General features: G+C 44.4%; 1 protein-coding gene across 2 annotated transcripts in view; it reads right to left on the bottom strand.

Moving 5' to 3' along the window:
• The window catches only part of ANKS6 (ankyrin repeat and sterile alpha motif domain containing 6), a 53,310-nt gene that overhangs the window by 19,364 nt on the left and 17,929 nt on the right, over positions 1–16,017 (bottom strand). For both annotated transcript variants that reach the window (XM_060154765.1, XM_060154766.1), the window contains exons 7-11: positions 15,398–15,596; positions 14,567–14,616; positions 11,245–11,448; positions 10,017–10,170; positions 7,771–7,940 (exon numbers count right to left, since the gene is read on the bottom strand). In XM_060154765.1, the coding sequence (XP_060010748.1) occupies positions 7,771–7,940; positions 10,017–10,170; positions 11,245–11,448; positions 14,567–14,616; positions 15,398–15,596 (777 nt within the window). The remainder of the gene's footprint in view (positions 1–7,770; positions 7,941–10,016; positions 10,171–11,244; positions 11,449–14,566; positions 14,617–15,397; positions 15,597–16,017) is intronic.

Genomic DNA, 16,017 nt, shown 5'->3' with positions numbered 1-16,017 from the left:
ACAATGTTGTGCTAGTTTGGGGTGTACAACATAGTGATTTGGGTAGGGTTTTTTTGCAGTTTACATTCCATTATAGGTTATTACAAGATATTGGGTATAATTCCTGGGACTATACATTAAATCCTTGTTGCTTATCTATTTTATGTATAGTAGTTTGTATCTGTTAATCCCATACTCCTAGTTTGTCCCTCCCTGCCCCCCTTTGGTAATCGTAAATTTGTTTTCTATGTTTGTGAGTACTCTTAGACTTACAATGACGGAAACTAAGAAATTAACACTGGGACAGTATCAGCTCAACTACAGACGGTACTCAAATATCACTGGTTGTTACACTGATTCTTATTCTGGTCCAGGATCCATGCTGCATTGACTTGTTAGGTCTCCTTAGTCTCCTCCAATCTGTGAAAACTCCTTGGTCTTGCCTTGTCTTTCATGACCTCGACACTTTTGAAGAGTCCTGGTCAGGTATTTGTAGACAGTCCCTCAATTTGGGTGTGTCTTATTTTTTCATAATTAGATTTACTTATGGATTTTGAGGTTGATGACCACTGAGGTGATGTGCCATTCTCAGTGCATCACACCAGGAGATACAAAGTATCAGTACCTTATCACTGATGCTAGCCTTGATGATTTAGTTAAGGTGTTGTCTGTCAGGTTTCTCCATTGTGAAGTTACTATTTTTCCCTTTATAACCAATAAATATTTGGGGAGACATTTTGAGCTAAATATTCTGTTTTTTCTTAAAAGTTCTGCCTGCTAATTTTAACATTCTTTGGTGCATCTTCTCTGGAGCAATTACTACTGTGATGTTCTAATGGTGTTTTGCTATTTCCCTTATTCCTTCCACATTTATTACTTGGAATTCTTCTGTACAGAAGACTTGTTCCTTCTCCCCCGATTTATTTATTCAGTTATTTATTCATATCAGCATGGGCTTGTGGATATTTATTCTCTGGATTATAATCCAATACTACTGTTATGCCCTGGTCCCTTTTATTGAAGGGTGCTATTTAGAAACCAAAATCTGGATAGTAGGTTGCTCATGGCTACTGGGATATCACTGCTTCTAGGTCCTCTCAGTGAACAAAGCAAGGAAATATATGAAGTCTACTAACCCATGCATACACACATAGCTCTACAATAAGTATATTCCTATGTCTATCAATCTGTGTATATATGTATATTTATGCATACATTCATACTGATTCATACTGACACCTCTGACTCCAATCCAATACTCACAGGATTAGTTCTAGCATTTCCCCTTTGACTCAATCTCTGACAGTTAAAAACTGGGCTCATTATCTATAATATATTTACTTATTTGTTCAACCCTAGTATATATATAAAGTGTATATGTACACAAAAGGTATATATATGTAAAGTAGCTTCACAACTGCTACACCATAACGCCTGCAAGAAAAAAAAAACCTCAGATGAATTGGGAGATTGGAATTAACATATACACACTACTATGTATAAAATAGATAACTAATGAGAACCTGCTGTATAGCACAGGGACCTCTACTTCACTTTGCTGTACAGTAGAAACTAACACAACATTGTAAAACAACTATACCCCAATTAAAAAAAAAATCAACTAGAGTACAATGCTTTTGTACAGTTCTTTTTGTCTTTACTTTACTCTCACAATATCCATTTACATGTTTTCTCCCACCTCCTACAGTGCAGTTATGTCATTCACTTGTAATACAACTACATCGGTTGTCATAGTCTGCGTACATCCTTAGGTCCTGGTTGATTTTTTTAAAATTTGCATACAGTAAAAATAACTGTTGTGTACAATTCTACAGGTATTGATAAATACATAGAGTTGTGTATTCCACCAACAGAGTACCATATGGAACAGTTCCATCATCCCCCATATTCCCTTGTGCTATCTCTTTCTAGTCAACCCCTCCCCCCATCCCAACCCATGGAAATAACTGATCTGTTTTCCATCCTTATAGTTTTGCCTTTTGTATACTGTCATATAAATGGAATCAAACGATATGTACACTTTTTTGTCTGATGCAGCATGATGCCTCTAAGATTCACTTAAGTTACTGCATGTGTCAGTAGTGTGTTCTTTTACATTGCTGAGTAGTATTCCATTGCATGGATATTACCACAGTTAGTTTACCTGTTCACCTGTTATGAGATGTTTCTAGTTTGGGGTATTTATGAAAAAACTGCTGTAAACATTTGCAAACTGATTTTTGTATAAACAGAAGTTTAAAAAAATTCATTTGGGTAAATATCTAGGAGTGAGAGAGCCAGGTCACATGCTATATGTATGTTTAGTTTTATAAGAAACTGACAAACTTTTTCAAGGCGGCTGTATCATTTTTGCATTCCCACCAGCAATGAATGGGAATTCCAGTAGCTCCACATTCTCACAGCACTTGTAATTTTTTTTTAAATTTTAGGCAGTCTAATAATAGGTGTAGAGTGCTGTCTCATTGTGGTTTTAAGTAGCATTCCCTAAATAATGATGTTGAACATCTTTTCATATGTTTACGTGCCATCTGCATATTTTCTTTCATGATACTTTTCAGATACTTTGCCCATTTTTAAATTTATTGGTTGTTTTCTCATTGTTGAGTTTTGAGAGTTCTTTATTCTGGATACAAGACCTTTATCAGATACATGATTCGCAAATATATTGTCTAGTCTGTGGCTTGTCTTTTCATTCTCTTAATGCTGTCTCTTACAGACAAAAGATATGAATTTTCATAAAGTCGAATTTAACATTTTCTTCTTTTATGGATCATGCTTTTGGTACTATATCTTAAACTTACTTGCCAAATCCAAAGTCACACAGACTTTCCCCTAGAAATTTTATAGTTTTTCATTTTGTATTTCAGTCTATGATCCATTTTGAGTTAATCTCTGAATTAGCTGTGAGAAATATGTGAAGGTTCATTTTCCTGCATATTTAATTGTTCCAGCACTATTTGTTGAAAAGACTACCCTTTCTTTGTGGAATTGCCTTTGCACCTTTGTAAAAAAAAAAAAAATTCAGTTGATTATTCTTTGGCCTCTCTATTCTGTTCCATTGACCTGTGTGTCTGTCCTTCCCTAATACTGTACTGTAGTTTTATAGTAAGTCTTGAAACTAGGTATTATGATTCTCTTTTTCATAATTCTTTTGCCTATTATAGTTTATTTGCATCTAAATATAAATTTAAGAATCACTTTCTAGATCTCTACAAAAAGAGCTAGCTGGGATTTTAATTGGGATTACATTGAATCTATAGATCAAATTACAAAAAAATTGATATCTATTTATTTAAGCTTATTTGATTTATCAGTGTCTTGTGGTTTTCAACTTATAGACTCTGCGTATACTTTATTAGATTTATACTTAAGTATTTCATTCTCATAATACATTTTCATATAATTTTATTTTCATATAATACATTTCAAATGTATTGTAAATGATATTTTAAGTTTCATATTTTAAAAGTCTAACTGTTCTAATTCTAATTGTTCATTGCTAGTGTGTAAAAATACAATTGGGACTTTTGTATATTGACCTCGTATCCTGAGACCCTGCTGAACTCACTTCTTAGTCCTAGGAGCTTTTGTGTAGATTTTTTTGAGTTTTCTAAGCAGACAATCGTATCATCTAAAAATAGAGATAGTTTTCTTTTTTCCTTTCCAATCTGTGTACCTTTTATTTGTTTCTTACCTTATTACACTAGCTATAGTTTTTGGTACAAAGTTGAGAGACAACATCCTTGTTCCTGATCTTAGGCAGAAAGCACTCAGTCTTTCACTATTAAGTATGATGCTAAGTACAGGTATCTTACATGAGGTCCAGGAATTTCTTTTCAATTCTTAATTTGCCAAAAGTTGTGATCGTGAATGGAGTTTGAATTTTGCCAAGTGCTTTTTCTGCATTTTATTCTTTAGTCTGTTAATATGGTGAATTACTCTGACAAAGTGTTCTTTTTTGGGATTTATCCTATTTAGTGTTCTCTTAACTTCCTGGACCTATGGTTTGGCATCTGTCATTAATTTGGGGAGAAATTCTTGGTCATTAAAAAATACATATATATTCCTCTGCACCACCATTCTCTCTTTCTTCAGGGGTTCCAATTACTTGTATGTGAGAGTATTTGATATTATCTCACAGCTTTTGGGTGCTCTGCTTTTTTTTTTTTTGCTTTACCTTCTTTTTTACTTTGTGTTTCAGTTTGGGTAATTTCTATTGCCCTATCTTCAGGTTCACTGATTCTTTCCTTGGCTGTGTCAGGTCTACTGAGGAGCCCATCAGAGGCATTTCTAATCTCTGTTACAGGTTTTCTATTTCTAGCATTTCCATTTGATTCTTTCTTATAGTTTCCATTTCTCTGCTGAAATTGTTACTCATAGGATCTTGCATGCTGTTCAAATTTTCCACTAGAGCCTTTAACATATTAATTGTAGTTCTTTTAAATTTCCTGTCACATAATTCCAACACCTGTTTCACATCTACATCAGATTCTGATGACTGCCTTACTTCTTGGGAGTGTGGTGTTTCTTGCCTTTTTGTACGTCTTATAATTTATGCTAAAAATTGGACATCTCATTTAGAATAGTAGAGACCAGGACAAATATTTTCCTGCCTGGAAATGGGTACACCTTTCCTTCTGCTAGGACTTTAATGCTCCTTCGAGCTACCTACAACCCAGAGTGGAAAAAGAAGTCCCTTTCTTACGTTTTAAAAGACTTTGTCAATAAGCTGCCTATATTATTAAGGAATTCTTCCTCTGCTTTTTCTATAAAGCCCGACATTCCATAATAAAGCTTCTGGTTAAGCAGAAGGTAATTGGTATATCCCTAAGAAACAGATCTATCCCAGCCAAGAGCAAAGAAACACAATACTCTAGGCCTTGTGTGCAGCATTATTCGGGAGGGAGCAGATAAATATAAAATTTGGGATGCTCTGAAATATTTGAACCATTCCTCTCATCCGCGGTGTGGCAGATTGATCATGTAATGGTATCATCTCCACCACTCCCTGGATCAATACCCTTTGCTATGTAACTCTGTGTGGTCTCCTGCACAGAGGGTGTGATGACTTAGTTACTTGATTGGTTTTCAACTTATGCCTTTGACTAGTGCCATTAGAACATACCCAAGCTTGCTGTGGGCATACATGGCCCTGTTTTTTTGGTCACCCCAGCCAAAAGCCAAACATCTAAGTGATCCCCTCAGACCAGAAGAACTGCCTAACTAAGTCAAGACTAAACTGCCCAGCCACAGATTTGCAAGCAAAAGAAATGCCTTCTGTTTTAAACCACTGTGCTTTCGGGTGGGAACAGAAAGCTGACATTCCCAGTGGGCCTTTGGGCTTCCTGAGATCTGGGAAGTGTTGAAGCATACTCTGATCCCATTCCCCCCAATTCTGTGTCTCCTAAGGCACACTTCATGTGAGAAGCCATGCCTTACAAATATCCCGCCATCGCAGTGGTGCTTGTTTTAAGCAAAGTACAAAACCCAGATTTAGGAGGCTCATATTTTGAATACTAATTTCTAATTCTTCCTAACGCAGTCTTTGAAAAGCACTTCATGTCTCCATTTTGCTGCTGGAGCCTTTGACAGAAAGCCCACTCCTGTGTCCTTTGGTTTAGGGCAGTGGTTTCTAAGAACTTGGGCTGGGCTGGCTGCAACACTCTCTGGGGAGAAAAACAGATTCCCCTAACCCTACCCTAAGAGTTTCATTCAGTTATGCTGTGTGGAACCCAGTAATCTGAATTTTTTAAATAGCTCCCCAGGATTACAGTATATTCTTATGTTAAGAATATCAGGTGATCATTAAACTGAATCATTTCCCCAGTCTTCTGTTTCCTGAATGCATCTTTAGACACAATTTCCTTTCATCAGAACACACTTGTATATAGATTAAATGATAGGTGCATCCAAGTGAGGTAATAGTTAATTTAATTTATAACTTAGATGCCTACCTATTTCCAACACCAATTAAAGGAAGCTAACAATATATAACACATCTAATAAGACCATCAAAATAGAAACAGAAAATTTTAGACAACAGAGAAGAGGAAAACTATATCAAAATTCTAGAGTAGCAGATTTACCTTAATGAGTAGCTGAGTCTCCTAGCAGCAAAGGCAAAAAGTGAAATATGCTAATTATAGAATTCTTACTATCTGATGAAATAAAATGTATCGAAGTATCTGATGAAATAAAATGTATTGAAGTATCAGTAGAGACATTTTTTCCGTAGAGCTGAATTCTAAAAGGAACTTAATTACATAAATCCTATTACACAAGTAATTTTGAACATAACAGAAAATATGCTAATGTATAGAGAGAAATTTTTTCTGGAGTTATATTGTAAAGAAACTAATTATACAGGTCCAACTGTGTAAGGGACTTTGAATAACAAAAAGAGTTGTATAACCAACAGTGGTTGGGCAGACAATAAAGACTATTTCTCATACATCCATTAAGACATCAATCTCTGGAGGCACTTCTGGGCAAAGGTCCAAGAGTGAGGCCTTCAGACGATCTAACTTTTCTCAGGGAAAAAGCTTAAGACATCTAGAAAATAAGATGAAGAGTGCGGTTGTGCCTGGACTTGGGGTCCTCTCAGAAGAGGAAGTGGGCTATACTGCCCCACTGGAGGGGCACCTGGAGAGCCATCTGGTAAAGGAGCCAGTTTGTGCTCATGACTAGGTACCCACACCCTGGGGGCTCACTCCATTAATCAGCCCCAGAGGAGGGACTCAGGAGGTGGAGGGGGAAGATTCTGAAGACACTGGACCTCCCCTCCCAGAGGCATGTGGGGTTTTCCACGCATTGCAAATCCCACAGTTTGCTACCAACGTGGTGACTGCTCTGGGGCTGCACTAATGGAGGAAAGGTGCCAGAGCAGGGACGTGAGGTCCTGGCTCTGTCCTGCCCACCAACCTCCCTTTAGTTCCTTTCCTACACCACACTCTCATCTCCGGCGCTCTGCACGTGCCGTCCCCTCACCCTGGGACAGTCTCCCCCTCGCCCCACCCTTGCCCCTTTCATCTGGCACTTCATCCTTCAGAGCCCTGTCTAGATGTCACTGACGCCCTCAAGCCTCGGCAGAAACCCAGCCGTGCCCCACAGCATCCTCCCCTCTCCACAGCAGACCCTACCACACCAGTGTGAGATGGCTGTGTCTGCAGTGACACCCTGAGAACGGTCACCAAAGCCCTGGTTCACTGCTGGATCCTCACTGCTGGAAGTGCCAGGCACAGAGCAGATGCTCCAAAGATGTGGACAGTGGATGCATAAGAAAGGAGTACAAATACTACTGCTACGACTGTCAACAGTAAGGGCTGACACTTATACAGGCATACCAGGTACCAGCCCCATTCTAAATGCTGAAGTGTGAGGCTGTGATTAGAACCCAGGCAGTTGCTCCTGAACCCACACTCTGAACCCTTTTGCTCTAAATCAGTGAACAAAAACACGTGCCGTGTGAGGCTGGATGACCAGTATAGGGCTGGAGAACTTAGTGCTCACCCTGGCATCGCACCGCACCTCAGCACCCCTCCCACCTGCAGGTATCCTGGAGATCGGGCGAGAGGTGAACACACGTGTGCAGGAGACCAAGGGCACAGGGTATGATCTCGGCAGCCACCCTTCTCAGAAAGCCCAGGTGCGGCCAGATGGGAGGTTTAGTCCTATCCCACGACGGTGGCACCGCCTGTGCTCCCCAGGCGTGGACCATGCTAGAACAGGACCTGTGAGCGTCAGAGGAGCAGACGGAAACAGAACAAGCACCTTGCCACCAGGAACACTGCCGCCTGCAGAGGAGACCAGGAGCTCAGACGGGCTGGAGCCAGGCGCTGGCCCAACAGGACTTGACCGATGGCTGGGCTTCTGCTCAGATAATCCGGCTGCTTTTTTCCTCTGGGCAGCGATCTGGGACAGAACACTGTCTATGCTTCCACCTGAGGAAACAGGAATAGGAATGACTGCCTGGGTCCAGAGCACTGCAGTGCAGGCGGTGGACATCAGGTGCCGACCTGGCTGAGCCAGAACCCTGTTTCCCAGACCCCCGCCCCTGGCTCTGGGTCAGGGCTAACCACAGGAGGACTGTGCATGACAACTGGCAGGTGGACGGCCATCAAGGCTCCAGTTTGTCCTCGCTTTCCCCCGAGCCACGGCCAGTTCAGTCAGCCGCCAGCGGGCACAGACAGCACGCCCTGCCCTGGGTTCCCCCAGCAGCCCCGCTGCAGCGCCTGCCAGCAGCTCCACATGCTGCCACGCCAGGGCTCCTCTGCCATCATCCAGCCTCCACTTCTGGATCTCTACGCCCCCAGCTACTCCCACAGTTGAGTCAATAACTTTCTCACTCCATAATACTCAAGGGGTTAGCTTCCCTGACTGAATCCTGACTGCCAAGTTCCCTCTCCCTGTTTCCCCAAACCTACCAGCAACCTTGAATTATTAGGAAGGAAAAGGGGAAAGTGATAATATCCAGAGCGCGGGAGGGCACTGGAGGGAGAACACTGATATCTGACATTTATAGAGCACTTACTAGGTCTGGAGGGCAAAGTGTAAAGCTTCAAAGACAGGCACACCCACTGCCCCCGCCACCCTGATTCAAAGGCACTTACATTAAGCAAATCGCTAAGCAAGCAGGCAAGCGCAGAGCTATGGAGCCATTACTTAGAGTGGGATCTCCAAAAGCAAAAATCGAGAACAGCCTGAATGGTTGAACACCATTCAACAAGAGGGAACTGGTGAATTAAAACTGACACCTCATATGAGTGGAAGGCTGTCTGGTTATTTAAAAGATGCTGTAGCTACACGTGTACTGGCATAAAGAGGTGTTTACAACATGGTAATGGGTACAAAGAGGATAAAGGTTACAGAGCAGACTACACTGGGAAGTCAGCCTGCTTGCGTGCAGGTCCTGGCTCTGCTACTTCGCAGCTGTGTGGTCCTGGGCGAGTTATTTAACTCCCCTGAGCCCCAGTTCCCTCCTCTGTAAAGTGGACAGGACACCTCACAGGTTGTTGGAGGACTGAAGGAGATAATCTATTTAAAGGGCACTGTGCCTGGCACACACTAAGTGCTTAATAAATTATTATTATGCTTTCAAAAATATGCATTAAAGTACTTTGCGAAGATATACACCAAAATGTTAACAATGATCCCTAGTGGGTGAGATTATACTTTTCTTTTCTTTATCTGGTTTTCAAGCTTTTCCATAAGAAGCATGCATTCCTTATGTAATGGCATAAAGCAGGGTGCCTTCCTGCAAAGCTGGCTTTGGTTAATCCTGGATCCCCTCGGGGAGGACCAGAAAATATCCTGTAACCAGCCTCATTACCTATTCCCATACTCTGGTGTTTTGCTTGGTTTTTTATAGTATTTATTATCATCAGATTTTTAAAAAATTATCTGTTTATACCAGAATACAACTTCTTACAGAACTGACTTTGAATTTTTTATTGCTAAATGCTCTATCGCCTAGACATTGCCTTGCATCTAATAAGTGGTCAACAATATTTGCTGAAAGAATATGGTAAACAAATGTAATGATGTGAAAAGAATTAAAATTAAAGAAAAAGAAAGTATGCCAATAAGCCCCAAATAACTGTGGGGCATTTGCTTTGAGTCTTAATTGTCTCTGGGCAAATCTGCTGTGTGTCTCTGGGCAAATCTGTCACCCACTCTGAGCTTCCGTTTCCTCATCTGTTCATTGAAGGCTCAGGATGAGAAGATATCTAAGGTTTAATCTTCAAGGATTTTAAATACCGCAAAAACACCATGTATTTCTCTTAGTTTCTTGTAAAATTTTCCAAGAAAATAAAGCATTATAGACTATTTCTTCCCCTCCCCTGCCCTAAGAAAATGCATAGAAGAAACTATGAATTGTGAATTCACTGAAAAATCCTTTAGGCACATCAACGAGAAAGACAGGTTGTATGCAGTGGTCTCTAGGACTGTCCCCAGTTCACACCCTCAACCCCAAGGGATCTTCCCACCTCCCCGGAGTGGCCTGCCTGGGTACCCACCTGAGCGGTTGTGTAGCTCCCCACCGTGCCTGCTCATGCCTCCTACCCCACTGGAGCCACCAGAAGAATGAGGTGAGTGGTTGAAGTTTCCAGAACTGGCAGGAGAGGCTGGGCTTCTGGAGAGAGATGGAAATTTAACTGGCCTGACGGGAGTCTGCAAGAACAAGGTAGATATCACAGTTAGGGTTTGCTGTTCATTCCTTCCGATGCACAGATCACAGCGGTGAGGGACCTGGAGTTCAGCTGGCCCATCCCAGCCGGTGCTTGCATCCACTGGCATGTCCTTGCCCACCGGTGCTCATCCTGCTAGGAGTCCCCCAAGGGATGGCAGTTCACATCTATCTGCTGACAACTTGACCGACCATTAACTCAGGCTGAGCACCTGTGACATCGTTTCCTACAGGTCACCCACCTGCTCCCATGTGGTGGACTAATGTAAACCCACTCTGTCCATTTTTGAGTACCTCCAGCCACCAGGCCCTTGGTCTCCAACTAGTGATTTGGTATTACGACAGTCCAGGGAGGCAGCAGCAAGCAATGGGGGTCAGACAGAGACGGGGGCCCTGAGGTTCTCCAATCAGTCGACACAAAGCGGCAGGGTCAGGTCCTAAATCCCTGTCCTCGGTTTGCCCATTTACTGTACCTACATTATTTACAGTCTACACATATGGAGATCAGCTCCCACAACGGGACGGACTACCTCAGTATATCACAGAGACACACTGAGGGCCACCAAGTCAGAAACCACTGCGGTCAAAAGGAGACAAGTCACACTTTCTGGTTGCAAGAAAACACTAGTAGCACACATAGTTGCCTCCCAGCATTGAGCTTTGTCCTGGACCTGCGCAATGTAGTATGGAACTTAATTAGAGGCCAAGAACCTGATTTCTGGTCCCAGCATCCCCGCCCCAACTTGGCTGGGTGACCTTCAGCAACTGACTTCCCTTCTCTGGGCTGTTTCCTCATCTACTAAAGGGAAGGGTGGATTAGATCAGGTCTTCAACCTGTGTTCCAGGGAGAGGGACTCCCATTTTCACTCCATTCACTCTAACATTTTAATCTGCTTACATATTAAGTTCTTTGGTAGGGTTTCATTAGACAAAAGAATATCACTCATTTAAAAGAAAATAAAAAGCTTCAGCCCCCCTGGATTAGTGGGTCTCAGGTCCCTTCTGCCTGCAATGTCAGTGAGTGGTGACGTGTAAAGCATGTCAGCTGGACAACTTACGGTGTCTGTGCTCCCGCCGCCCACAGGTTGCCCCCTGCTGGCTCTATGGGGCCGCACAGTCTTCATGGGGTCTGCCTTCCCGTTGTGACATGTCCGGGACCGATCCGAGCTCCACAGCTCAAAGCTGGAAGGGGGTAAGAAAGGGGGGATGACTGCCTTCAGCTTGTCGCTTGGGAGTCTGGTGAAGGGGGCTCCATTCCGAAGCTGAAAAAGACAGGCTGTGGGTTAGGCAAGCACCAAGAGGGCTCCCGGCTCTGCGAGGAAGGCTCCAGGTTTCCCCTGCTTCTCAGAGAACGGCAGCACTACCTACCCCTCCACCCAAGCCAGAAACCCACATGATGTCCTCAGCTCTCTTCCCAGCAACCAAGCGATTCCCACAGCTGCTCTGCTCCAACTCCCAGGTTCTCTTGCATCTGTCCACAGCAGAAACACACAACAGGGGCAGGGAGTATGGAGAGTCGTGGGGTAGCCAAGAGGTGACACGTGTGCTGTGATGGGGCAGCACAGGGGAGGGGCCACCTCTCCCTGCAGGTAGAGAGGGCATCTTGTGGGTTGGGGGGCACTTGATCTGAGCCCAAAGGACAACAGAGAGGTTTGGGGAAAGGGCACTGCAGACCGAGGGAAGAGAATGTGGAAAGGCCTGGAGGCGAGAGGAGCAAGACCAGTGCACAGAATTGCAAGGACACTGGTGTGACCAGAGCTGAGGGTTTCGGGAGGAGGGAATGAGGGTACTGGAAGGCCCAGGCTGGCTATCTGTGAACCCAGCCAACCCTCCCATCCCCCATCCCACCACTTCCTTCCTACTCCAGCCACACCTCCCACTGCTGACATTTTTAACTGCAATTTAAGTTTTGAAAATGTGATTTGGGGTCAGTATAAAATCCACACAATGATGACTGGCGGATTGTCAAGGAAAAGCTTTCACACAGTCCAAGCTAACTTTAATTAAGAAAAGACAGTGAACTTGGTGCCAGATGGTGCTTTGCAGGGAAGGGCATACCACAGCTAAACCTGCCTCGGGAGCCAGGCAGGTGGGCATCTCCGCAAGGATGGCTGCAAACGCCCACTCAGCAGAGCACCGTGGCCATCCTCCATCTGCCACGGGGCAGGCAGGCACACTCGTGCCCTCTAGAGGGCATGAGGAGGTGGGACAGGAGAGCAACAAGATGGGAGGGTGGGCATCCTGGGTTCCCACCCTGGCTCTATCCTGCTTTTCTGAGAGTCCGTGAATAAGGGGTGTCCCCTCTGGACCTCGACAACCTCATCTGCCTAAGGGTATTCATCAGAGCTGTTAAAACAATGAAAAACTAGGAACCCCAAAGTCCAGGTCAGTCTTAGATAAAGAGATGAGGGCACAGTCCCATGATGGAATGTTCATCCTGCAGCCATTGGGTGTGATGGGACCAAAGAGTGTTTCTGACACAGAAAAAATGGTCATGACAAACTGTTAATACACCAGGTTCAGCACAATATGGGGAGGATAACAGTGCCTGACCTGGCATGGTTGTTGGGGATATTAAGTGAGTGAATATATGTAAAGTGCTGCAAATACTTAATAAGCATTTGGCTGGTACACTTAGTGCTGTGTTAAGTATTTGTTTATTATATATAACACGATATCATATTCACAGATGTGAAAAAATGATTAGGGAAAATACTCAAAAGATATATGCCACAAAATGTCAATCATGATTATATCTGGATGTATGATCAAGGGCAATTTTATTTTTCTTTATACTTTACTGCATCTTCCAAAATTTCAGTAACAGCATTTGTCTTCATACTGAAAGTAATTCTTGCTATTTAATAACATTATCAAATGTTGGGCGGTACAAGTCCCACAGTCAGTGTGCAGACACCAATTTATGCCTATTACACAGCAGGGCAGAGCGGGCAGATCCTGGTCAGGGCTCCGCAGGTCCTGGGGCAGCTTAGTCTTTTGGAGGCTCCTCTGCTCCCTTCTTCTCTCCAATACTGCCCTCTCCTGGCCAGCCTCCAGATTAAGGCCTCAGAGCTAAAGGGACTTGAGCCCAACTCCAACCAGGAGACTCTCACTTCAGAGAAGAGAAATGAAGCCCACAGAAGTGAGGTAACATGTCCAACGTCACACAGTAGATAAATGAGAGCTCATTCTGGGCCAGCCACTATGCTAAGAACTTCCTGGGGATGATCTCATTGAAAAACCACAACCATGAGAGATCATCCCCTAAGTTAGAGAAGGCTAGCTATCACCTAATGTCCATCCTCGATATCTTCCTCAGCAGACACACCTGATACTTAGATGGGCACACGACCACTCGGAACAAAGACTTCATTTCCCAGCCTCCTGTGCAGTGTGAATGGGCCATGTGACTAAATTCTGGCCCATTTATGTAAGCAAAAGTGATGTGTGAGTTTCCAGGAAACTTCTTTAATTTTTTGCGGTACGTGGGCCTCTCACTGTCGTGGCCCCCCCCCGTTGCGGAGCACAGGCTCCGGACGCGCAGGCTCAGCGGCCATGACTCACGGGCCCAGCCGCTCCGCGGCACGCGGGATCCTCCCGGATCGGGTCACAAACCCATGTCCCCTGCATCGGCAGGCGGACCCTCAACCACTGCGCCACCAGGGAAGCCCAGGAAACTTCTTTAAAGACACCTGGCATGTGCCTATGGTCACCTCTTCTTCCCTCATCTTTCCTGTCAGCTGGAGTGAGGTAGTGATGGACAGAGCTCTGGCAGGCATCTTGGACCAAAAGGTGACCTTGGTAGTAGTAGCCATGGCTGGTAGACCAACAGGTAAAAGGAACCTAGGTCCCAAACTCTATGGAACAATAAACTAGTCTTGAACTTCACTTACTTGACAGAAATGTGATGCTGTCATATATTTATGCCAGTTATTTGGGGATTTTCTGTTACTCATAGCTGAACCTAATCCTGATACATCTCTAATTTATAGATGAGGAAACTGAGGCCTCTCTCAGGCTGGAAACATACCCTCCTCTTTGACTTCTCTCTCCTTGGCTTTCCGTAACCAAAAGGGTGAGTTCAATGTCACCCATCAATTCCTATGCCTACAAGGCCCCTGTCCTCAGTACTGCCTCCTTCAGAACATGATTGGGGATTACCTCCGGCTGCTAAGCACAAGCACAGCCTTACCTGCAATTCAGGGCTGGCATCTGTCCTGATTTCTCGGTGCCAGAGATATACCCACTGTTACACATTTTGATATCGACCCCATCTGTAACCACCACAGAGAAAGACAAACGCCTACATCCCTTCTTAGAAATCAATCCCCTAACGATTGGTAGAGACCTGAAATGCTTTTAGAAAAGCCCCACACTCACCATGGTTGTCAATAACACATCTTCCTTTTCTCCTCTTGTGCTCCCAGGACCTGAGAAACAAATAGAAGTTTCCTGAAATGACCCCACCCCCACCCCACAAAGAGTTCATGGCATGACAAGTGACCAGGTCAGCCTTCATCCTGGAAAACCAACTCTCCTGAGTGATTAAATACTTAATAATAATTGGTATTCTATATCTGAATAGAAGGAAAGCACTTAAAAGGTATCTTAGAGTGTGTTTTCAGTTTTCCCGTAAACCACTGTCATGCTGGGTCAGACAGTGGTACCTCCAGCTCAATAGTCTGTCTCAAACAGTGGTGCCAAAGGATCTAGTCTGGGTGTGGGAAGTCTGACTGTTAGAAGGGATCTGATCTAATTGACGTCCCAATCAGTGTGGGAATCTCCTTCAGTGCCCTGGCAAAGTCATCCAATCTGTTGAATACCTCCAGTGGTGGGGAGCTCACTACCCCCAGCCCAACCCTAGTAATTCACTCTATTTCAAAACACTGTCAGTGCAAGACCAATCACATTCGGCAGGTGGGAAAATCTCTGATCGAAGGCAAGAGAGAGGCAGTGACTGGCCAGTGGTCTCAACAGGGCATGTGGGACAGGAGCCTGGGACTCGTGCCACCAGCTTCCCCATTCTACCACACTGACAGCAATTATGTCCCTTCTTTGCCAGACCAGCCACTCTGCCCCAGTGTCACATTCCAACAGCATCTCACCTCTGGCATCAGCCCAGGAGGTGGGACAAAGGGAAGAGGGTGAGGGCAAAAAGGTTCAGGGTTTGACCATTCTGGAAATTCTACCACACATGCAACTTCTTCTTACCATTGTCTTTGGTGGTGGGGGTCACGTCGGGGAGCCCAGAGCGGCTCGTCTTGTCTGGGGGGGGCGCCCTCATTGTGGAGTCCAGTGCTGGCTCTGGCTCATCACAGAAAGGCAATGGCTGGTTGCTGGACAGCCCACGGGGCAGTGTCTGCATCAGTTTGAGCTTCCGGAACCGATTGGACATTCGGTTCCACCAGGACTGCCAAGGAAATGCAGAGCAGAGGTCATGCCCCAAGAACACCTAGCCCAGGGACAGTGACCACACTCCACACGTGCTTCCCTTCCCCTCTCCTGGGCCCACTGCGGGCATTACCAATCAACCATAGCACCCTTTCCCAAAAGCCATGGTTCTCTCTAAATCCTTCCTGACCCAGCCCTTAGGGGGCCTTTCTAATAGGCTGGAGTTGGCAGTGAACCCTATTTGCTAACCCTCTTCCAATCAATCTCCTTATTGCACAGATAGAGAAACACAGACCCAGGGATATCAATTTGCTCAATGTCTTACAGTCAAACAGGGACAGACAGGTGGACACAGAGGCAATACCAAACACCTTAACATCTATTACTGCATAACCTCCTTCCCCCTATTCCAGTAACAACGTGAGAGGTGTCAGGGTGTC

Source organism: Lagenorhynchus albirostris, chromosome 7, assembly GCF_949774975.1.
Source record: "Lagenorhynchus albirostris chromosome 7, mLagAlb1.1, whole genome shotgun sequence".
NCBI classification, from domain to species: Eukaryota; Metazoa; Chordata; class Mammalia; order Artiodactyla; family Delphinidae; genus Lagenorhynchus; species Lagenorhynchus albirostris.
The sequence above is the reverse complement of the archived record's forward strand: the minus strand, read 5'-3'. Positions and strand labels throughout refer to the sequence as shown.